Source organism: Neovison vison, chromosome 10, assembly GCF_020171115.1.
Source record: "Neovison vison isolate M4711 chromosome 10, ASM_NN_V1, whole genome shotgun sequence".
Lineage (NCBI taxonomy): Eukaryota > Metazoa > Chordata > Mammalia > Carnivora > Mustelidae > Neogale > Neogale vison.
Genome location: NC_058100.1, coordinates 51,114,293 through 51,137,862, shown reverse-complemented (window position 1 = coordinate 51,137,862; position 23,570 = coordinate 51,114,293). Strand labels below are relative to the sequence as shown.

Below are 23,570 nucleotides of genomic sequence, written 5' to 3'. Positions count from 1 at the left end.
AAATCAGTTTTACCATCCCACTGTCAGTGTAAATGGTAAGTGGATTTTAAAAAGCTGCAGTTTTCTTTGAAAGGAAACAATTAAATCCCTGAGCTCATTCACCACTGGCAGAGTCCTAGCCACCTACAGCAGCACCAGAGACACCGAGCCAGGGGCAAGTGACTACTTTGACCTCGGTTATTTTTGTCTCCATTTCCTGGGAAGAACCAGACGTAACACAACTTTTTCTGCTTATGACCTGGATTTATGGAACTACTATTGCATCGACGTAACAGGTTTACTTTGGGGGCAGGCGTGACCACCAGCTGCACTAGTGTAATCGGCACCCTCAGAATTTGTTCTTATTTAGGTGCAACACCACAAAAGAGATTTTTAGCCTTGGGAAAACAGAGCCACTTTGAAGGTAAGGGGAGACAGCTTCAAAGCCACACAAAGGGCGTTTTATTGCCATGACTGGTTCAGTTCCAGAATAGTCTAGAAAAATACTCATTCTTCTCCTTAACTTTTTAATCGTGCAATGCGTAACCCATGGAAAAATACAACGTTATTTGTACAGTCTTAAGTAATAACAATGAAAGGGACACCCGTGTAATCACCACTCAGGTTAAGAAACAGAACCCCTGGTTCCATTGTCTTCCACCCAGTGAGAAAGAACCTCTCTTTTTAGTTTAACGCCTTTTCATTTCCTCGCATGTCTTTTTGTTTTATCACACATTTGTATTACCTACTGACTCGTTCTGCCTGTTTCCGAACTTTATGTAAGTGAAACTACACACAGGCAGGTGCTACTACTTCCTTCAGTGCACAGTCTTACCTCCGTGACAGTCCGCCATCTTCGCATAGTCATAGGTTTTCCATTTTCACCGATATGTACAACTCCTGTCCTAAGAATACGCCTCAGTTTTTGGTCATCCATTATATTTCTAAAGGATGTTCGGGTTTTGTTCAAGGATGTTCAAGAGCCTTAGGAGCTCATGGAAACAATCCTGCTACGGACTGGTCTACCGTGCCCGTGCGTGAGAATTTTCTAGGCTACACGCCTGAGAGGGTAGTTGCTGGAGGACAAGGTATGTCCAGGGGGAGTTGCTGGAGGGCAAAGTACATCCAGGCACGATTTTATTAGAAAATACAAATTGTTTTCCAAAGTTATTGTACGGTTTATGCTTCCACTGGGGTGAAGGGTTCCTATTGTTCAACATCCTGGTCAACCATTTGCACTGTCAGAATTCTAAATTTCTGCCAATCTTGTGGTATAAAATGGTATTTCCCGAGACATGATTAGCTCTTCAAGTTTCCTCTGTAGTGAAATGGTTGTTCACATCTTCAGCTTCTTTTTCTATGAGCTCTCTGTTTTGTACTTACTGATTTATAGGGGAAGTTTACATATTCTGAAACCCAACTCCTGTTGCTTATATGCTAATATAATATAACTAAATATATAGATATATTCCACCATTTCCTTTTACGCTCCCATAGTAAATTTTGATAAATGGAAGTTCTTAACTTTAATGCAGTCATATTAATGAATCATTTTTCTTAAGTTCTAAATCTTTTCTGACTTCCTCAAAATTCTCCTACCCCATGGTCATAATGATACTCTGCTTTATTTTCTTCTAACGAATCTGAAATGTCAGTGCTGTCATTTACTGGGGGTCTGTTTTGGGACTCCCCATGCTGTTCCATTTGACCAAACCACACTGTTTCAATTCACTGAAGCTTTCCAATACGTCCTGGTTACCTGGCAGGCAAAACTGAGCTCACTCTGAAGACATTAATAGCTTTAAAAACAACATCAGGAAAAATAGGAAGTAGAACTTACTTTGCTCTGGGTTGATGAACTAATCCCGGAATCTCTTTATTAGTTTTAAGTCTTACGTTTGAACTGGCACTTTTTTCCTGAAAAACATAAACACATATGTAAAAGACAAGGTGAGAATCAGCAATTAAGCAGCGGTATAAACTGTCATCACAGAATGCTTGAGCTGCTTGAGACATTCCACAGCCGGTCACTTCCCAAGGGCAAAAATCCCTGCAAAGAGGTCACACTGTATGGTGAAACTGCCCAGCATTTTAACAGGGAACACTGACAGGAAAAAAGGAGTTAGCTTTACAACAGCTATAACTATTTTTAGAAAATTATGTGCAACTAATATTTGATGTTTAGGTGTTTCTAGGAAAAAATAGTAAGAGAATCAAGGAACATAAGATTCTAGTCCCAAAGAGCAGCAGTACTGTAATTATAGACATTGTTTATGTGCTCAGGTTAACAGACTTTAGTGCATTTTTTAAAAAAGATTTTATTTATTTATTTGACAGAGACAGATCACAAGTAGGCAGAGAGGCAGGCAGAGAGTGAAAGGGAAGCAGGCTCCCTTCTGGGCAGAGAGCCCGATGCGGGGCTTGATCCTAGGACCCTGAGATCATGACCTGAGCGGAAGGCAGAGGCTTTAGTCACCCAGGCGCCCCCTTTACTGCATTTTGTTTTTTTAAGTCAACTGTGTTTAGGGAGACGTGACAGTTTGCACGAGGCCCTGGCAGTGATAGAGACAGGAACATGATTAACATTAATTAATTGATTCCACCCATAACGAATACTGAGACTGAATTCAACTGAATTCATAACATTCAATACTAACTTCTACTCAGGAAGCACTTCTTTGGCTTTTAATCTGATCTGATTCCTTACTCCCAGTTTACCAGCCTCACAGGAAAGAAACACTTTCAAATCTTAAAGTGCAAGTATATTGGGACGCTTGGGTGGCTCAGTCAGTTAAGTGTCTGCCTTTGGCTCAGATCATGATCTCAAGGTCCTGGGATCGAGCCCCGCATGGGGCTCTCTGCTCAGTGGGGGGTCTGATTCTCCCTCTGCCCCCCCACCTCTGCTGCTTGGCTCTCTCAAATAAATAAATAAAATCTTTTAAAAAACTGCAAGCATATCAGTGGGTATACTCTCTCAATAACAGTGCTGCTCTATATTTATACAATATTATCTTTAAAAAATATTCAGGACGCTTTATAATTTGCTCTGAAAACAACCCCTGAAATGAAAGGAGAGACTATTCTAAACCTATTTATAACAAGTGACTGTATCCACTCAAGGAACCTGACATGTAGCAATAATTAAAGACCCAGGCAGGGCAAGGAAGAAAGATTCCTGTGGGCCAACCCACTGCTCTCACATATGCAGAGTGATGGCGCCTAAAACAGACCTTTTTCAGGAGTTCCTATTTCTCTCTGGACAGCAGAAGCCATTTAAATCAGCGAACCTCTATGATTTACATGCCCTTAGGTGAGCTTATCTGTATAACGTCAGGACTCCAAAATACAGGGTAATTTTTTGTTTGTGATCTTCCAGGAAAAGAAACAATCGTTATGGTTCTTCTGCGGTCTATCCTACCTTCTTTGCCTCACGCTAAACTGAAGAGTATTTTCATACACTTTTAAAAGGCATAAAATGTGTACGGTTCCTTCTGCTGACACAGCCGGGGAACAGCAGATGAACTACCTCGGCTTTCACAAAGCAGCTCCAGGAGGGCAAGGCCCAGTCCCCCCTAGGGCCTGACAGTCATGGGAGTTACTTATCGTATACTGGTGGCACGAATGAACAAGGTCAACAGATGATGAGCTTCTTTTCATGAGAGATAAAAATAGCTTCAACTCAGTCTCCCTGAAGGACTGCGGAGGGAGGTCCTGAGTTAGTCATTTTTTTCTCCCCCTGAAACTTCCTGTCTGCTTGGATTCATCACGGAAAATGGACCCAGGACTGAGCCTCATACTTTTCCTCTATTCACATAAATTCCCAAGCGCTGAGCCTAAATGATACATTGTAATTTTGTTATTGATTGATTGATTGATTGACACTGTAATCGTAAACATTGCTGAGGTAGGAATGAGGCCTCTAATTTTACGACTGTAAACGATACACAATTGTATTCTGTTTACAGTCAATGTATTAAACGGTAATCTTCACCATTACATTGCCTCACCGCATCTTCCTTAAAAACACTTGTGTGTGGTTGCTAGGAAGAGAAGGAAACCCCAAACAACGGGGCTCAGTGGTTGGGGGTGGTACTCCGGCCCAGGACAAGCCAACCCTCCGCGCATGCGCACAGGCGTGCATTGCCAGGGCTTGGGAGGACCAAAGATGCGGTAGAGGCACGGGGAGGGAATGTCAGCTTCAGATTTCCCTGCTACAAAAAAAGAAATAAGGAAGTATATATAATTACAGAGAGATTTTTATTGATTATGTATGTAGGATGTACTTGTTTTTACAAATTACCACTCGCCAAGATCACAGTAACAGCTCAGTGATCACTTACTATATAAGTCAGGCCCTATTCTAAGTGATTTCCATATATGAACTCATTTTAATGTTCACAAATATTTACATACATTAGCTCATTCTTATGTCCACAATGTCTTTCTGAGATAGATACCATTTTTATTCCCATTGTATAGAGGAGAAGGCTGAGGCTTTTACCTGAGACCACACAGGTGGTAAGTGATAGTGGCAGGATTTGGACCGAAGCATAATGGCCCCAGAAGCCATGATATAGCCACGAGGCCAGCAGTTCTCAAACACTATAGGATCAAGACCTCTTTGCCATATTCTCTGAATTTTGACACATTTCTTTATACAATATGAAAAAAAAAATCTCATTTGTTAAAATCACCATCAGTCTCATTAGGAAAAGCTTGCCAGAAGCTGTCAAGCTCATGATGGTACAAAATTTTCCAAAATTCTAATTTTGGTTTAATGTTTGAATTCTAGGACTAGCAACACATCGTGCCATTTTTTTTTCTTTGAAGTGACAGTTTCTCATCATTTATTCTTAAGACAATGTTTGCCAAATACCCAAGTCTGAATATCCATAATTTGTCTGTCAGGAATTTTTTTCTAAAGTAGAGATGGTGTTCCATAAAAATAACCACTCTTTCAGCCTGCAACTCAGTCAACTGCACAAGTACTTTTCGTTGAAATGACCATCTCACCTGGGTGTGCAGAAGAAATGCCATTTTATCACATAGACTATTAAAAGGCTCTGTACCCAAGGCACAGGACTTAATAGAATTAAATAAAATTGACTGCTTCATCAAGGACATTCTTAAGTGAAAATGGAATGTATGCTTCCACTGTAAGTGCACGGGGGAGAAGGCAGGGGGATGGGTGAATACAAGGACTATAAAGTTTGGTGCCATTGCCCTGATTTGCGCTGGGACACCAGCAGTTTCATCCCCCCGTTGTTTTTGCACCGTCAGTGCAAATGTCAACACGGCAAAAAAGGCAAATTGCTTCTTAGTACGGTCACGAAAATGAACTTGAGGACATTCTAAGACTGTTTGTTGTAGGGACCCCAGGTTTGCAGCCATAGCTTGACTAGTGTTTCTCGATTTCCTTTGCAGAGAAAAGAACTATTAATTATTTAATTTGCTATACACTTTATTTAAAAAAATAAAAAATATATAAATAAATAAAAATAATAAAAAACCACTTTATTGAGGTAAAGTTTACATTCCATAAAATTCCATTATAAGTGTATGATGAAGTGATTTTAGTAAATTTATACAACTGTAGAATTATTACCACAATCCAGTTTTTGAACAGTTCTATTATCCTAAAAAGTTTCCTTAATCCATTTACAGGTCTTCTCTCCTCTCTGTAAGCCCCAGGCAACCACAAATCTGCTTTCTGTTTCTACAAATTTGCCTTTTATAGATTCATAGAAAATGGAATCTTAGAACACAGAGCCTTTGGGGTCTGGTACTTTTCACTTAGCATAATGTTTCTGAGGTTCATTGATATTGTAGCCTCTTTCAGTATTTCACCTATTTTAGTTACTAAATCATATTCTAGTGTATGGGTATACTGTATTTTGCTCATACATTCACTACTTGATGGACGTTTGGGTTGTTTCAAGTTAGGATATTATAATAATGGTGGTAGGAACACTCAGATATATGTAAGTCTTTGTGAGAACACATATTGTCATTTCTCTTGGGCAGGTTCCTAGAAGTGGAATTGCTAGATTATATGCTAAGTGTATATTTAACAATTTAAGGTATCATCAACCTGTTTTCCAAAGTGGCTGCACCATTCTACATTCTTGCTTGGGATGCGGGATGGTTCGAGTTTCTCCACAACCCTGCCAACACTTGATATTTTCGATTATTGCCATAATCGAAAAAGATCTTTTCGATTATTGCCATTTGAGGGTGCCTCATGTAGGCTTTATTTATTCTTAAAAATATGATTTATGTGGGTTGGTTCTTTGTGTCCCTCAGAACACCCAACACCTTGCCACGTGGGAGCATTTACATGCTTACCAGCTAGCTCTACTTGCCTCAAGAAGTCAGTTTTATATTTCCTTATAAACATCACTTAACTTCTTGTCTGGGTTTGTTTGTTGGGGAAGGGGAGGTTTACAGAGGTCTCCAAAAAAAAAAAAGCAAAGAAACAAGCAAACACACAGAGAAAACCAGAAGGACTAATAAGACGAGGCTAACGGGAGCCTCAGATGGAGAAGACCCAACAGAGAGCCAAGAGTCATGCCATGTCTGGGGTGCTCCAGAAATAGGAACAGAGAATCTGGTTGATGATGGAAGCGGTAACTAACATATCATTTTCCTTGGCAGAAAAACCGATTTTATTGGTATTTGACACTTATAAACTAGTACCTAAAATAAACTGGAACCAAGTGGGACTAAAACAAAGCCAGTGGACTAACCCCCAGGAAGCAGTTTGCAAAGCAGTGTTGTTCATGATCCATCCATTTTGGTATCAGCGTTCTCTGGGATGTTTATTAAAATACAGATTCCCAGGCCCTACCCAAGATTTCCTGGGTATGTGTCTCTGGGATCGAGGCCTAAGAATCTGCATTTCATTTTATTTTAAGTAGGTTCCATACTCAGTGTGGAGCCCAACACAGGGCTCGAACGCATGACCCGAGATCCAGAACTGAGCTGAAATCAAGAGTCAGATGCTTAACCGACTGAGCCCCCCAGGTGTCCCAAGGAATCTGCATACAAAGTAAGAGTCCTAGAGCAGCACCCCCTTTAACCTGGTTTATACTTAGTTTCATCAGTTGAAAAAAAAGCATCTACTTCTCACAAATATTTGGAAACTAAAGCCGGATAGTGAAAGGTTTATTTAAATAGCAAATCAAGTAACTCCTTTGCTTGGAGTAACTCTCCCTCTTGATGAACAGAACACACTTGTCAGTGTCCAGAGTCGACTTTCCATTCTCCTAGTTTCTCTGAGGATGGAGAAAATCAAACCAGCCATTATTTATGCTGCTGCTCCCCAGTCCCTGGGTGGCATCTCCCACAGGGAAAGTCAGGACCCCTAAGAGAAACTGATAGCTTCTTGAAGAAATCCCCCCAAGCCTCCCCTCTTTAATTCTTTTTTTTTTTTTTTTAGGCTTTATTTTTATGTAATCTCTACACCCAGTGTGAAGCCCTAACTCACAACGCACGATCAAGAGCGGCATGTGTCACCCGCTGAGCTGGCCAGGCGGCCCACCACTCCTGAATTCGAAGGGAGCCGCATTGTGCCTTCAGGAAGACGACAGAAAGCCCCTCCCCGTTGGCGAGGGATGGACCTTCTTTTCTCCCATCACTCCTTTGCCTGTGTCATCCTACTGAGTCTGAGCAGATCTAGATAGCTGTAGCCCCGTGAGGCCCCCTGAGCTCTTTCTGGGCTGGAAACGTGGGGAGGAATCTCAGTCTCTTTTTCAGGGCCCAACAGGAGGAAGTTCAGTCTTCTAAAGAAATCCCAGGGGGCGCCTGGGTGGCTTAGTGGGTTAAGCCGCTGCCTTCGGCTCAGGTCATGTTCTCAGTGTCCTGGGATCGAGCTCCGCATCGGGCTCTCTGCTCAGCAGGGAGCCTGCTTCTCCCCTCCCTCTGCTGCTCTCCCTGCTCAGTCTCTCTCTCAAATAAATTAATAAAATTAAAAAAAAAAACAAAAAAACCCTCCACAACCTCATTTGATGTTTTATATGGCATTTCTCTTGTGGCATTAGTGGGATAAGATACCACTTTCTTCAAATATAAAGGAATTTTAAGCTTCTGTCTTCGGAAGGATGGTGACATATTTATTCACTCTAACAGAATTTCTGGTTATTAACAAACAGCAAGGCCCAAGCTACTGGATGCAGCTGTTGACTTGGATCAACCTGTATCTTCATAATTTCATGAACTCAATACTTCCATTTATAAATTACCTATCCAGGGAAATTATCAGAATGATTAGTATTTTGTTAGAATTTAGTAGTAATTAACTTGGCATGGAAAGTGTCAGCTTTATGGCAATTCTTTTTCTATAAATTAAAATATAGCCTCGTACCTCATCTTATATCAAGCAAATGTTAAGGTGGTGGGCAAATCAGTTCTAAAGATTTAATACATTTTGGCAGTTGTCCCTTGAGGTAAATTGTAAACATTTAAAATGATCTTTAAAAAGTAAACAGAGTTGCAAGAAATTGCTTGGAAACATTTAGTTGTGTCCCAACAAATCTAAAACAAAGTCATTAAGTCACTATGCCAGCAAGTCAGTAATTAAAAGTAACAAGCTCTCTATAATGTTGTCAAATTACATGGAGAATTTTAAGTCGAGGATGTTTTCCACAAGATGATGTATCTCTGAGTTTTTCCAAGAAGTATTATATACACACCCAGACAATGAACTAATCTCGAAGAACCATATTCAGATTTTGCCCGAGACGCTTTGTCACTTTGAACCGGGGACATCATACTATAGTAAAAAAAAAAAAAATCCCAATTATCGGTGGTTCAATAAAATACAAGTTTATGTCTTGCACATGCTATACGTCTTGCACAAGCTAAGCGGGGCTCTGTTCATCCTAACCCCTCACGGACTCGGGCTGATGGAGGCCCCGTGTTGGTACGCGCTGTCACAATCATCACAGCAGAGGCGGCGACGGCACAGCAGAGCAATAGTTAAGTGCTAGTGTTTATGGGCCAAAGCAAATCAGAGAACTACACGTAAATTCAAGAGAATGGAGAACGTATAATCCTAGTATGGACTTAGAAAGAACAACATTGGAATATTTACAAATAGCCCTAATGACCATCACCATGCTCATTTTTTTAAAAAAGTATGTTTTCTTGATCACAGAACTACTTAACTTTAATCCCAGAAATCTTTTTTTTCTGAATAATCTGATGTACAACTGTGTCAAGTACCTTACGCGAACTAAAATATGTGTGATTTGCACGAATACGGAAGAATCTACAATACTGAAAGTTTAGATTGGGCTAAAATTTGAGTTTAATCTTCAAGACAAAGCTGAAACCACGTGGTTTGCTGACTGTAGGGGAAAAGCGTTAGTGAATTAGGCTAAGTGCCAGGTGGACCCATGAAGAGGGAAACAGAGACAAAATCTGTGGTTTATACCCCAGAAAACTGCACCTATGTCTACACCTACACCCACGCTCGCACACTTCTAGAATTTTCCATTTCTCACTTCTCTCCAACCACCACATAAAACAAAACACACAGACGTGCCAATCGTATTCACTACCATCCATAATTAATAACAAGATCAAAGATTTTAGGAATTCAAGTATCAATAGATGGTGTTCCCTAAAAGACCACATTTAAGAGCTCTTGAGCACAAAATAAACATGCTTTGTCACAGATTTTTCTGGTGGGTAAAAATATAGTGAGAAAAATCAAAGTATATTTGATCAAAGCTAATAAAATATGAGAATGAAGAAATGTATCACTCATTATGTCTTTAATATTTTATCAAATAAAAAGTCACCATTTAGAGTTGCTAAACATTCCCTGTGATGAACAGAAATCTCAACGAGTTTATCTAAGTTGAAGAAACTGTCTGCGTCAAAGCTGAACACAAAAAAGTTAAATGATCAGTTTTTCTTACAGGCTCGACTGTTTTTCTCACACTCATTGTGCTGTAGAAGCCAGCCAAAAAATCAGGCTCCAGTCTTCCGGAACTCACTGGACACACCCACAAACCTTTTTTAATTCCAAATTCGCCAGTGCCCAGGAAATCTGCGCCATGAGTTTCCTCTGCTCCTGTAGCAAGTCAACACACACGTGGGGCTTAAAACCACACACATTTATTTTCTTATATACTTCCGGAGGCCAGAAGTCTGAAAACAATTGCAGGGCTGCCTCTGCAGCCTCTGGAGGTCTAGGACAGACTCCGTTTCCTTGCCCTTCTCGGCTTCTACACGGCACCTGCGCTCGCGGGCTCATGGTCCATCTTCAAAGCAGTACTGTAGCATCTTTACTTCTCTCTGACCTCTGGTCGTCCTTACATTGTCTTTTTCTAACTCTGATTCTCCTACCTCCCTCCTGAAAGAATCCTTGGGATTCTACTGGGCCTGGGCAAATCAAGAAAATCTTTCCATGTCGAGATCCTTGATTTAATCACACCTGTAAAATCTCTTTTCCCAGGTAAGATGCCATATTTATAGGTTCCATGGTTTAGGATGTGGACATGTCTGGGGGCAGGTTTTTTCTGGCCTACCACCGTGTCTGCCTGGCTTCATACCGAAGATTCAGAACTCTCCCCCACACAAGACAGGTTCACCTCAAGGTACCCCCAAATCAGCCCACTACAGCATCAACCCAAGTCTCAAGCATTAGCCAAGTCGTATCGGCTCGGAAGTCCCTAAACTTCATTACCTAAATAAATTAGGTATGAATGAGGTTCTGGGTCTAATCCATCCTAGGGCAGAACTGGTCTCCATCTGTGAACGTGTGGAACTAGAAATCAAGGGACCTGCTCACAAAATACACTGGTGGGGCAGGCGTAAGAGCACAGTAGAGGCCTTCCTACTCAACCAGCGAGAAATGGAAGGAAAAAAAAAAAAAAGAGTTCCTTGTTCCAAGCAATTGCAAAATCCAACTGGGCAAACTCCATGAGCTTTCAAGGCCTGGGAATAATCCTCTGTGGGTTAAGACTCCGGTCTCTGGACCTGTGGCTCCAGACTTGTGGTCATTCTTCCTTTTTCTTAACCAACTGAGCCACCCAGGTGTCCCAATTCTTCCTTTTTCTTAAAGGGCATCAACATGTTTGCAGCTCACCCCTTTAGTCAGCTTGTTTCCTGCCTGCACAAGTTTGGGGGCCTGACACCCACTTCTTCCATTTCACCCTCTCGCTGTCCCTCCCGGTTCAAACTGGCAGTCTTTCTGCTGGTGTCACCTCCTCAAGAACGCCACAGGCCCCCCGTGGATGTCATGGGCCTTCACTTCGTTACCCAGGAGGCCCTTCCACGAAGATTTCCTAGATGCTCCCAGCTCTATTTCTGGCTTCTGCTGGGATGGTTGAGGGAATACACGCCTCATCTTACTCAGAGAGTCATCCATGTGACTGAACAGTCTGACCTTTTAATTTTTTCCAGGGATTAGCACAAGATTGTTCAGCCACACCCTTGGCCTTCTTTCCAGAGCACATGTTCCTGAGAGCGAATCTCCTAGTTTTAGCATCTTTTGCAGTCTGGACAGGCTAAGAATTTCCCAAATCAACAAGTCCTGGCTCCTTTTTGATGAACAATTCTTCCTTCAATTTATCTCTTTGCTCCCTCATTCTACTATGGACAGCAAGAAGAAACTATGTGGTGACTCCCACACTCTGCTAAGAAATCTTCTCAGCTAAATATTCAAGTTCATTGTTTACAAGTTCTGCTTTCCACATCCTTATAGGACATGATTCACTTTGTGTTTGGCATATGGCAAGTGTCACGTTTCCTCCAGGTTCTAACCGGAAACTCGCCAGGGGTGACTTTCACGTCCATATTTCTACCAACAGTGTGTCTGTGAAGTCCGACGTTCTCTAAGAGATACGGGTTTTCTTCATTATGGTCTTCACTTTTTTTCAAAGACCTCACCAGCAGACTCTCCGATATCCATATTTCTACTAACTGTTCAAGGCAAGCTAGGCTTTTTCTACCGTGCTTCTCGGAATTCTTCTAGTCTCTGTCCACTTCCCAGTTCCAAAGCCCCTCCACATTTACAGGTGTTCATTAGAGCACTATTATATATTAAGGTACCAAATCTATATTGGCTGCCTACTGCCACTTAACAAATTACCACAGACTTACAGATTTTTAGAATGTTTCCTTGACTTTTCCAGCTTCTAGAGATTAACTACCCTTGGTCAAGTCTCCTTTTTTCCATTTTTCAAAGTCAGAGCTTAGCATCTCTCTTCTTTGAGCTCTGCTTCCATCCTTATATCTTCTATTTCCAATCTGTTCCTCCAACATTCCTCTTAGAAGGATCCTTGTGATGCTACTGGGCCCCCCTGGATAACTGCTCTATGTCAGGACCCTTCATGTAATCACATCTGCAAAGTCCCATGTAAGGTACCATATTGACAAGTTCCAGGAATTAGGATGTAGACATCTCAGGGGAGGGGTCATTCTTGCCTCTACCTTTTCTTAGTGAAGAACTTGGCATCTCACATCTGCAAAACTCAGTCTATCAGCACACACCAGTCCCATGGCCCACAATGAAAAGGTACATAGGGAAAGAAACATGGATTGACAAGTACTTGCCGAAAACCATAGTAGAGAAACCTAATGGTCCATTCTTCACTAAATCAATGTTTAATGGTTCTTGTGCACCAGACTGTGCTGGTGAGTTGGTGATATCATTCTCATCCACTAAAAAATCAGAGAGTGTGAACTGATGTTTGCAAACCGTAGATGTATGTGTGGTAGAAGCGCTTGAGATAACACTTAACTCAGAGGAGGAGGTCAGGGAAGCTTCCTGGAGAGCAAACCAGGCAGGGATGGATCTGGAAGGAGGAAGAATGTACACCCTGACAGGGACAGGAGAGAACTTGACAAGTACTTGGAACCATATAGAGCCTGGGAGAGCTTGAGGGGCCAGGAGGGCATGTGAGAGATGACATGGGGTGGGCAGGGGTGGAGCTCATGCTTGGACACTGGGTTTTCTTCAGAAAAAAGGAGGAACTACTAAAGAAGTTTAAGAACCTTCTGGCAAAATGTTTCAGAGATGGAAGCAGAGAGCACATGGGGAAGCCGTGCCAATGAATCAGCAGAAAGTCTACGAAAGCAACCTAAGACCAGAGGGGCAGGACATAGTGGATAACAAGACATTAGGCTCTGGAGTCACACGACCTCTCCACTTTCTACTTGTGTGACCTTGAGTAGATTACATAACCTGTGCGCTTCCGTTTCCTTAGCTGTGAAATGGGGACGTTAGTCATACGTCCTTCACTGGATTACCTGTTGGGCAGGAAGAGCATCACAAATGATAGCTTGTGTTGAGGAGATGGTTACCCTGGAAATAAGGATGAGGAAATGGATTTGAGAGTTGCCACAAAAATTCCCGAGTGCCCACTGCATGCTGAGCACCTTGCTTTCCGGTGCAGGAGGCAAGAAAAAGGCAAAGGAGATCCCCACCTTCAGGGAGCAATTACAAATGTCAGAGGAAAAAAAAACCCCAAATACTAAATATAGCACCTATATATCATTTAAATACAAATTATCTGTAAATAAAATAAATATATATAAACATAGCGCTTATATATATACTTAGAGAAGTAAAAGCACTGATGAAATATGAGGTCATCTGAATGTACCGGGCTGGAAGAGGACAAGGTTAAGTCAAGGACAACAGCCAGGTTTTCGGCTGAGCTGACAAAAGGAAATGGTAGTGGCAAAATGAAGAATAAAGGAACTTTGGGGTTGCTTATTAAAAGGGTGAAATACAGATTTCAAAAAAAAACTGTTTTTTCTTCCTTGCTATGTATGTGTAATGGGCGGGTCGCCTCCAAGGGAAGGTATCTTTCTGGGCAGGCAAAGGAAAGGTGACACAGCTATTAAGCAGAAACGGGGCTGGGCAGAGGTGCATTTCTTGAAGGGAATGAAATGGAAGCTTCAGAGCCTATACCCAGATGGCCTGAATAGAAGAAATTAGAGAAAACATAGTGGCGCCTGGGTGGCTCAGTGGGTTAAAGCCTCTGCCTTCGGCTCAGGTCATGATCCCAGGGTCCTGGGATCGAGCCCCGCATCGGGCTCTCTGCTCAGCAGGGGGCCTGCTTCCCCTACCCCCTTCTCTATCTGCTTCTCTGCCTATTTGTGATCTCTGTCTGTCAAATAAATAAATAAAACCTTAAAAAAAAAAAGAAAAATGAGAAAATGTAGTCTTTCTGAATGGATACATTAGAATGCAAGTACTTCTGAGACCACAGCCTTTACTTCCACATAGTCTCTTCAGGTGACCCAACCAGCATTGGTGGAGAAGCTGACTGGTGAGGGCCCCGCCGATGGAGAGACCACCTGTCTGAAGGCCTGGGACATAAGCCTTTCCCTCACAGGAGCGGATCTGAGGTCAGGCCCGAGTGGATCCAGGTGGACGAGGAACACTCCCTCACTCCTTCGCTAATCACCCTGATTTCACTTTTTCCAGGACCCTATGGCAATGCCAGAGTCAATCTGTACAACCCTGTGGCTCAACAGGCAAGAAAGTCTTCCCCGTTGGGGCCATTTTCAAGGAGCTCAGGGAAACAGTGATTAGCTTGCCTTTCGTCCCGTGCCGACTTGGCGGGAGACCACATCTTTTATTCTGCCTGTGAGGTCTCTGCATGGAAAAAAGGTTTTTTCTTTTATATTACTGGACATATTTACAAAACATACACACTCTCTGTTGCATGGATTTCTCTTTTTAAAAGGTGTGTTTAAAAAAATCCTTTTACGTTTTCACACACGGGAGTTCTAAGTTTTGACTGGTGGAAAAGAACAGATTTCTTTTATCTCTGATTATTTCTCCATCACTTCTAGGATTAGTCCGGGCTAATTCTAAATTTAGGTCCCTCCCCATACATTTTCTTCTATACCCTTCTGCCACCTCTCCCACCAGAAGTCGGTGTAAATGAAGGAAGTCGATGTTTTAACAGTGCCCTCAGGCTTTCTAGCTAATACAAGTGTCAATCCTGTTACGGCAGGATTATTTCACGATGCCGAGTCAGTCACTAGATTTCTATACACAGTCTTGACAGTCAATAATCAAATGTGGCCTTGTTCCATTATTGATGTAACTTTTAGCCCAAGGCTAGGAAAAGACTGGTTGGTTCTAACTAGCATTTGGGTTGAAAAAACTCTTTAAAATAAAATATGGTACTTAGGCAATATAAGGTAAGCAGTATTTTCCCTCCACTTCCCCTGCCCCCACTCCTTTGGGGGAAATGGGCTGCTAGAAACTTTGCAAACAGAATCATCCAGAAATGTTGTAAAGGGTTGTGTTTAACCAGGAGTGTCTTTATTTGCTTACCTCCTCAGTCTTTTTAGAAGCTTTCTAGAAAAGCCCCCATACTCATCTTTTTCCACGTCTGCCTTCACAGCTGGTGTGCCCTCCCATAAGACTTCTGAGCTGACCCTTACTGAGCCTGGGCCCCGCTTGGGCAGCCTGACAATCAAGCAGGGAAGAAAAGCTAAGAGCCAGTGATCTATGTTCTCTGCCACTGTCATTTCTCATCTCTTTGAGGTTCTTTAAGGAGACTTTCCAGTGAGGGGCTTATCAGTGGTACGACAGGCTTTAGATAAGTGAGTCTGCCTTATGTAAAGTGGTTTCGGAATGTCTGATCCCATTTTCTCCATTCTTCTCACTCTAGATCCTACCAGGCAAACCAGTCTTCACAGACAGCTTGCTTGTTCCTTCTCCTTTGCCTCTCACCTGAAGTGACAGTCTTTCCCTACCTGAGTCAAAGGCCGGGGGCTGGGGGGAGGGTAGAGCTGGCATGGACAGAAGACCATGTTAGACCCCATGTCTAAGAGCTCTGATGAACCACACGGTCCTAAACACGGGACGATCCCTGTTCCTCCAAAGACAAGATCCTCAGAGACGTGTCCTGGCAAGCTTCAATATATCATCCATCCTTCCGGAATGCAGTCGAAACCTTCAGGCGATGGACTTACAATAAATATTAGTTCAGCTACACAAATATTTAAAACCACATATTGTGTACAAAATTAGAAGACTTTAGGAAAATTACTTTCCCCACATTCACGTCTCGTCAACTTACACGTCCCGGGTGCACCGGGCCACAGTGTTCTCACCAGCAGTCTCCCACTTTTTGAGTTTCTCATGTTCTCAAGGCATATGATCTTTACTTCCGGCCTGAGGACATTCAACGCCTGTCTTGGGTGTTTATTCCAAGCCATCAATACCCAGGTTAGGAGTGGGGATCTCCGTGTTCTTCAGCACTTTCTGCATTACTCTTTCGGCGTTCACTGTTAAAAAGGCTGTTCTGATGACGCACAGAAATATTACTAAATTAGAATGGGATTTTTTTTTTTTCTCATTTAGGAACAGACACGACGAATGCTGTCAGCAGGCCCGTCTCGGGAAGCCCTTCAAGTGCTCACGGACGAAAGCCGGTGTTTTAGACTAACGTTTCCCTCAAACTTTGTGTTCAAAGGAACAAGAAGGTCCTGTCCCATGTGATTCATACAGAAGGTGCAGCCACTTTTCTCAGGGACTTAAAAAAAAAAAAATCCTGCTTGCATGCTGGAAAATGCCACAACACAGTGAAAACTTCTCATGTGAATACACCATCCGAGGTTTCCTGATAAAACTCAATAGAAATATTAGAGACGTCATCCCATCTCTCAAGGGGAATCTTGGAATGAAATCTCACCAATGTTGAGGGCCCCATCTGTTGTCCAACGGTCATTGGGCAGGAAACATTCTGAGGGCAGTGAAACAACGCAGTACAACTTGTACGTATGCTGAGGTGCTGCTTGCCCAAGTCCCTATTTTCTCCCAGAGTCATTGTTCCAGAAGATAAACTCCTCAAGTACACATCTAACTGTGTTTAATCTGTTTCTTATAGGATGCCATTAGGTATGTACGGAACTGACGCCCTGTGATTATCTGACAATAGAGACATAGCTTTTGATTCTTTATCACTGTGGGTTCTTATAATTGCAAAAACAGTAACAAGTCAACATAATGGCTATCACTGAACACCCCTGGCAAGTGCCAGACCACACCAGCGCCTGTGGGCATTCATTACATTAGTATAAACCAACAGCCACGCACGGGCCCTGCCGTGTGGTAAGAGCCCAACAGATGTCAGTGATTGCTGTTATTGTTATAATTCGAACTTTTTATTATTTGAGCCTCACAACAACAGCATGAGGCAAGCATTCACAGATGAGAACATTAAGGAAACCATTAAGGATATGGAGGGTCTGAGACATCTTCTGAGTTGCCCAAGGTCAGAGAGTTATTGGCCAAAGGGGGGCAGGAACCATGCACTGGCATCTCATCTCTTTCAATAAACATTGTGCATTCTTTTTGTTTTGATTTGTTTTGTTTTAGAGAGAGTGGGAGAGAGAAAGCATGAATGGGGGTTGGGGGCAGGGCAGAGGGAGAGGGACAAGTAGGCCCCCCTCTGAGCAGGGAGCCTGATGCAGGGCTTGATCTCTGGACCCTGGGATCATGACCTGAGCCGAAGGCAGAGGCTTAACCCACTGAGCCACCCAGGTGCCCCAATATTGTTCATTCTTAAAAACCCCAAATCTATATAAATTAAAGAGGGTGAGAGTAAGAGCAGTCCACATAATTTTTATCACCTGCTTTGTGTTTCAACAACAGAAGATGAGACGAGAAGCCTGGAAGAAACCCAGTTTCAAAGACACAGGCAAAAGCCCCACGGCCATTGGTGAAAAACAGCATCTGTACCTCCCAGACCAAAGCAACTCAAGGCCAGGCGAGCCGTGTGACTAGCTGATGGCACCTTAGTGAACAACAGGGAGCAGCGGCACCAGGTATGACTGATAAGGGCAGCCAGCAGTGAGGACCCCTCCCAAAGGCTTCAAATTACATTTTTAAAAACTGAAGTAGAGGGGAGCCTGGATGGCTCAGTCGGTTAAGCCAGGGTTCTGGGATCGAGTCCCGCATCTGGGTCCCTGCTCAGCAGAGTCTGCTTCTCCCTTTGCCTCTGTCTACTGCTCCCCCTGCTTGTGCTCTCTCTCTCTGTCAAATAAATAAATAAAATCTTTAAAAAAAATTGAGGTAGAATTGACAACATTAAATTAGTTTTCAGGGGTACAAAACAATGATTCAACATTTGTATATATCGCAAGATGATTGCCACAGTCAGTCTAGTTAACATTTAACACCATATGTAGCTGCAAAAAAATTTTTTTCTTGTGATGAGAACTGCTGTTGAGTCTACTCTCCTACCAAGTTTCAAATAGGTAATATAGTATTATTAACTACAGTCACCATGTTGTACTTTACATCCCCACAACTTATTCATCGTGTAACTGGAAGTTTGGACCTCTGGACCCCCTTCACCCATGTTGTGTACCTTCCACCCTCCTGCCTCTGGCAACCACTCCAATTTAAGTCTTTAAAAAAGGCTATTTCTACCAGCTAGTCAGACGTACAGTGGTACGCAGGAGCCGGCCCTGACTAGGAGAGCCAGTTGTTAAATATGCAGGAATTCTGTTAGCCAGTGGCTGGTAGTTTCAAATCAGTCCTTGTGGGAGTAATTGCAAGGTGGAAACTGACAAACAGTATGGATCAAACCTTTTCTCCATCCGCCCCCGAGAGCTAGTGTCTCTCTCTATAAAATCATAAACGATTTGGTTTTAAATTTGTCATCTCTCCCTGGTCCTTGTTCTAGGCTTGGGACAGGTGTTCATGACCAAAGTCAGGGGACCTTACATAATTGACAGCATTTTCCTTAAATAAATACCCTTTATATGGGGTCAAGAGGAAACTACAGTCCAGTGGAATGCTTTAAATGGACGAGGCTGACCTGTCATTGTGATGCTTTTAAAAAAACTGGGTTAAGGGAGCTGAAATTCCTGACTTCCATCGGCTCAGCTCCTAGGACAAACAGCTACGTCATGTCCTCTCCACAGCGTGGTGACTTCTTCCTGAGTGGATGACATGGGATCCTTCTCCATCCCTACCTCACTGTTTGGTTGCCCCGGTCCCAGTCGCCAAAAAAGCTTCACCTGGCCATGACTAGCTTCTACCACAATTATGCCTTGCAGGAAGTTCTATTATTTCTCCTCCAAATCAGGCAGGTGTCTCTTTAGGGATTTTCTTTGAAAGGACACTGTAACCTGGAAATGAATGAGAGTTGTTTTTGGTTTAACCTTCCACAGAAGAGGGAAGTCCAGCTTCCAACAAAATGTGGGGCAAGAAGAGATTTGAGCTAATCTGTGTACCACAGGACTTTCAACCCCGCTCTGCAAAATTCTCACGCTTCCATTTAATGACGGCTGCGGAGGGAGATGAGAGACAAGGGCAAGAGACAGTGCTGCTTTCTTGTCCAAATGAATGAACGCCACCTGGTCCCCTGCTCCTTTACCATCCGAATAGCTCCAAAGCCATCCAGAGACTAAAACCTGAGGAGTTGCAGAAGCAACTCAAAGTGGCATGGTACAGTTTGTCAGCCTGGTGGAGGCTGACATCCTCAGCCTCCTGTGTGGAACCAGCTTCCCTCTCACTGTTCTTGCTCTGGTGCCTCAGCTTATCTGTTTATCCACCTCTCTCTGTCTTCTTACCACAGGGTTTTTTTAAAAGATTTTATTTATTTATTTGACAGAGATCACAAGTAGGCAGAGAGGTAGGCAGAGAGAGAGGAAGGGAAGCAGGCTCTCTGCTCAGCTACTCAGGGAGCCTGCTGAGCAGAGAGCCCGATGCGGGGCTTGATCCCAGGACCTTGGGATCACGACCTGAGCCAAAGGCAGACCTGAGCCACCCAGGTGCCCCACCACAGATCCTTTTAAAGGCTTCGGCTCCTGGAACGGAAGCCCCTTAGAGACAGTGATAGCGTCTGATCTGCGTTTGTAGGTGCTATGGGACAGTGGGAGGCACTTGGTAAAAGGCTGAGGAAGAGAAATGATTGACCGTCTGTCCTCTTTCACTGGACGGCTACACTCTTTGGCAACACTAATCCCACTCAGAGTATGATGCTGGGCAGGTGGTTCCAAGGAATGAACTTGGGAGGGTGATGGCACCAAAGGGAAGAAGGAAGGGAGCTTCTATTGTAGCCACCACTAAAATCACGCGTGGCCCCATGGGAGAAAAGAACAAGGGATCACATCTGTCCAAGCGCACGGCACCATCACTTTTAAAAATTACAAGAACCTCAGGATTTAAAAAAAAAAAGGTTTGAACTCATTTCAAAGAAAGAGAAAGAGCTTAACGTATGTTATTTCACTCTAAAAACCTTTGAAATATATTCACCATAAACCCACTGGGTAGTAACAGTAATATGTAACATCTGTTCCTCTCTTAATTGTAGTACTGATCATGTCAGTTTAGACCTTCTACGGATCTTATAGGAATCAGCTTCATGGAGATAGAAAGTTGGTTCATTGCCAGTGGCTGGGGGTCGAGGAGGGTGGAGAATGGGGAGTTCGTGTTTAATGGATACAAAGAGATGAGGAAAGTCCTGGAGATGGATGACGGTGACGTTTGCACAAAAACGTGAATGTATTTAACGCCAGTGAACTGTCCACTTAAAAATGGTTCAAGTGGTAAATTTCACGTTACGTCCACTTCACCCAATGTTAAAGAACGCACAGCACAGGGGCACCTGGGTGGCTCAGTGGGTTAAAGCCTCTGCCTTCAGCTCGGGTCATGATCTCGGGGTCCTGGGATCGAGCCCCGCATGGGGCTCTCTGCTCAGCGGGGAACCTGCTTCCTCCTCTCTCTCTGCCTGCCTCTCTGCCTACTTGTGATCTCTGTCTGTCAAATAAATAAACAATTATTTAGAAAAAAAAAAAAACAAAAAAAAAAAACCGCACAGCACAGGCAGGAGGAGTTCTCACCTCTAGACGCCCCCAGGCTTCTTTTAAAAGATTTTCTTGACGCTTCATCAGGTCTATTTTATGTTCTCGCCTTATTTTTATATACTCCAAAATTGACATTAAACAAAAAAGATTTATGTATAAAAATCCGTTACAGTAGTCACTTAATAGTCTACAGCCTGGCAATCTCCGAAGACAACTGTCTTGTCACACGATCCACTGAGCGAAGGGATCTGGAGGCCTGGTGGCCGTGGCAAACACAACACCCCCCGTTCGGGTTTAGATGGGCAGGGATCGGAACAATGTAATGTCACACACGTAGAAGCTTTTAAATGGGGACTCTGAGAACTCAGAGCAAACGACCTTTGTGAGAGGAATACAGGGCTCGGTTCCTTGAGGACTCCAATGCCGATCCACGTTACAGGGAAAAAAGTAACTCCCCAGTGGGTGGCAATGAAGCCAGGCTAAAACCGAAAGCAACCAAGGGACCTCAAAAGAATATAAGGCTCTCACTGGGGAAGTACTGAGCGGAGTTCAAAAAAAGAGATGCACGGTGAGATCTAGGGAACTGGTTCTCTGGAGATGGTCGGATCCTCAATACCCAGACTCTGTCACTGACTGACTGTAAATTTTACACACAAATCCTTGAAGCCTCAGTTAGCTTCTCTGCAAAATGGGAATAAAACAATGTGTCTCATAAAGCACTAGAATCCCATGAAGTGAGGTTTAAGAAGATAACGCAAGCATCTGGAACACGGTGGATATTCAAATAATGCTTAGATATTATTTATCTTCACGATGTATTACCTATTAGTAATAATATGTATTACCTATTACTAATAATAAGAATGTATGTACATACACTTCTGAAAAGTAACCAGGTTGGCCTCAGAGACCTGTCCTGATGTCCTGGGCTGTTTGAGAACAAGGAAGGCACCTTTAGAGATGGTGGTCTAGTCTAAAAACAAACAAAGGTCTAATCTATCCCCTCTCTTTTACATCAGTAGTGACTAGAGCCTTGAGAGATCAGGACTTGGCTCAAGGCCATACCGTTAGAGGCAGATGTTAAAACCTGTAATATGCCCCACTGTATACGCCGCACAGTGATCCACCCTCGGGAGACCTTGGTTGGGGGGGGCCCCGGCAATCCGTCCCAGCTCGGCACGGAACACTCGACCGCTGGTGGAAGCTCCGCGCACACAGGTTGGGCATGGGACCGTGGGATTCAGGGATGTGATGGGCTTTTCAGTTACAGAAAGTCCAAGGGCAGTGTACTTGGGTCTATTTACTTGGGCCGGAGAAGGTGCACCTCATCACGTCTTGGAGAGTCTAAGCGTCCTTGCCCGCATCCTGGGGAGCCGGGTGGGGAAAGACGACCAGGGATCTCAGCACTCGGAATGCAGACTTTCACTTTGGTGTGTCCCTGCCCTTAACAGTGCCTGGCGCTAAGGAATGAAAGCGCAGACCTGGGTTTCAACGCATCCTCCTGTTTTTAGGTCCACTTTCACGTCCGTGTCCACAGGTATCTAGGCTGAGCATTTCCTGAGCCTCTTTTGCATTCCACAGTATAAACGGCTTTCTCGGGTTGGCTAAGTCCGTTCCTACTCTCAGCTTTCCACCTTACAGAACGTCGATACTGTCTTCTGTTGGTCATAGAGGATTACTATTATTTTGTGGGGTCCTTTCACTGTTGTTTCATTGGCATTTTAGAAGGAAATGAAGACTGGGGCGCTTGGGTGGCTCAGTTGGTTAGGTGACTGCCTTCGGCTCGGGTCATGATCCCGGAGTCCTGGGATCAAGTCCCGCGTCCGGCTCCCAGCTCCATGGGCAGTCTGCTTCTCCCTCTGACTTCCCCTCTCATGCTCTCTCACTCTGTCTCTCTCAAATAAATAAGTAAAATCTTAAAAAAAAAAAAAAGAAGAAGGAAACAAAGAGTAACAGCTATGTTCTACCCGCCCTGTTCCACCTAATCTTTTCTTTTCTTTTCTTTTCTTTTTTAAGTAGGCTCCATGGCCAACACAGGGCTTGAACTCATGATCTGAGATCAAGAGCTGCCTGCTCTACCGACTAAGCCAGCCAGGGGTCCCCACCTTGTCTAACCTGGGCACTTCGTATACACTGTATGCACCTGCTATTCCATCCGCATTTAGTGGTGGGTGAGGAAACCAAGTTTCAGCAACTTGCCCCAAGTGTCCCACACAGTTCGGACTCAGGTCTTTCTGCTATTAGAATCCAAGCTGTAGGTCATGACCACATCCAAGCATCCGCGGTGAAATAACCGCTGCCGACTGTCACTGACCATTACTCATGTGCTAGACGTCTCAAGTGCCTTCCTCTGTGCTCACTGCAACGGCTCTGGGAGACAGGCGTCTATTACCATTTGCCCATTTCGCGGAGGAAGAAACAAAGTTACAGACTGGTTTAGGAGCCCACCCAGGATCACAACGTCCAGAACAGAGTCTGGCTCCAGGGGCTGTGTTCTTAACACTCACCAAAGAGTTAGATATGCTACACCTACTTTGTGGACTGCCATGATCTACTTTAGGAACCTCCCCCAGCTCTGCCTTTTTCTCTTTCCTAGATGACTTACTCTAAAAACAACAAACAAATCCCAAATCTCCTTAAATCAGCCAACCAAAGCAGAGACAATGAATAGAAGACGGCCAGATTTAAAATAAAATCATTCTGAAAATCTTTGCACAAGAAATTATTCTACTAGATCATGTCTTCCTCTGTTGATAGTTACTTTCAGACATTCGACTCAGGAATAATGTGAA

The 23,570-nt window shown here is 43.4% G+C and overlaps 1 protein-coding gene across 1 annotated transcript in view; it reads right to left on the bottom strand.

Moving 5' to 3' along the window:
* The window catches only part of C10H1orf21 (chromosome 10 C1orf21 homolog), a 224,695-nt gene that overhangs the window by 27,976 nt on the left and 173,149 nt on the right, over positions 1-23,570 (bottom strand). The window contains exon 4 of the mRNA XM_044267282.1: positions 1,820-1,896. Coding sequence (XP_044123217.1) covers positions 1,820-1,896 — 77 coding nt within the window. The remainder of the gene's footprint in view (positions 1-1,819; positions 1,897-23,570) is intronic.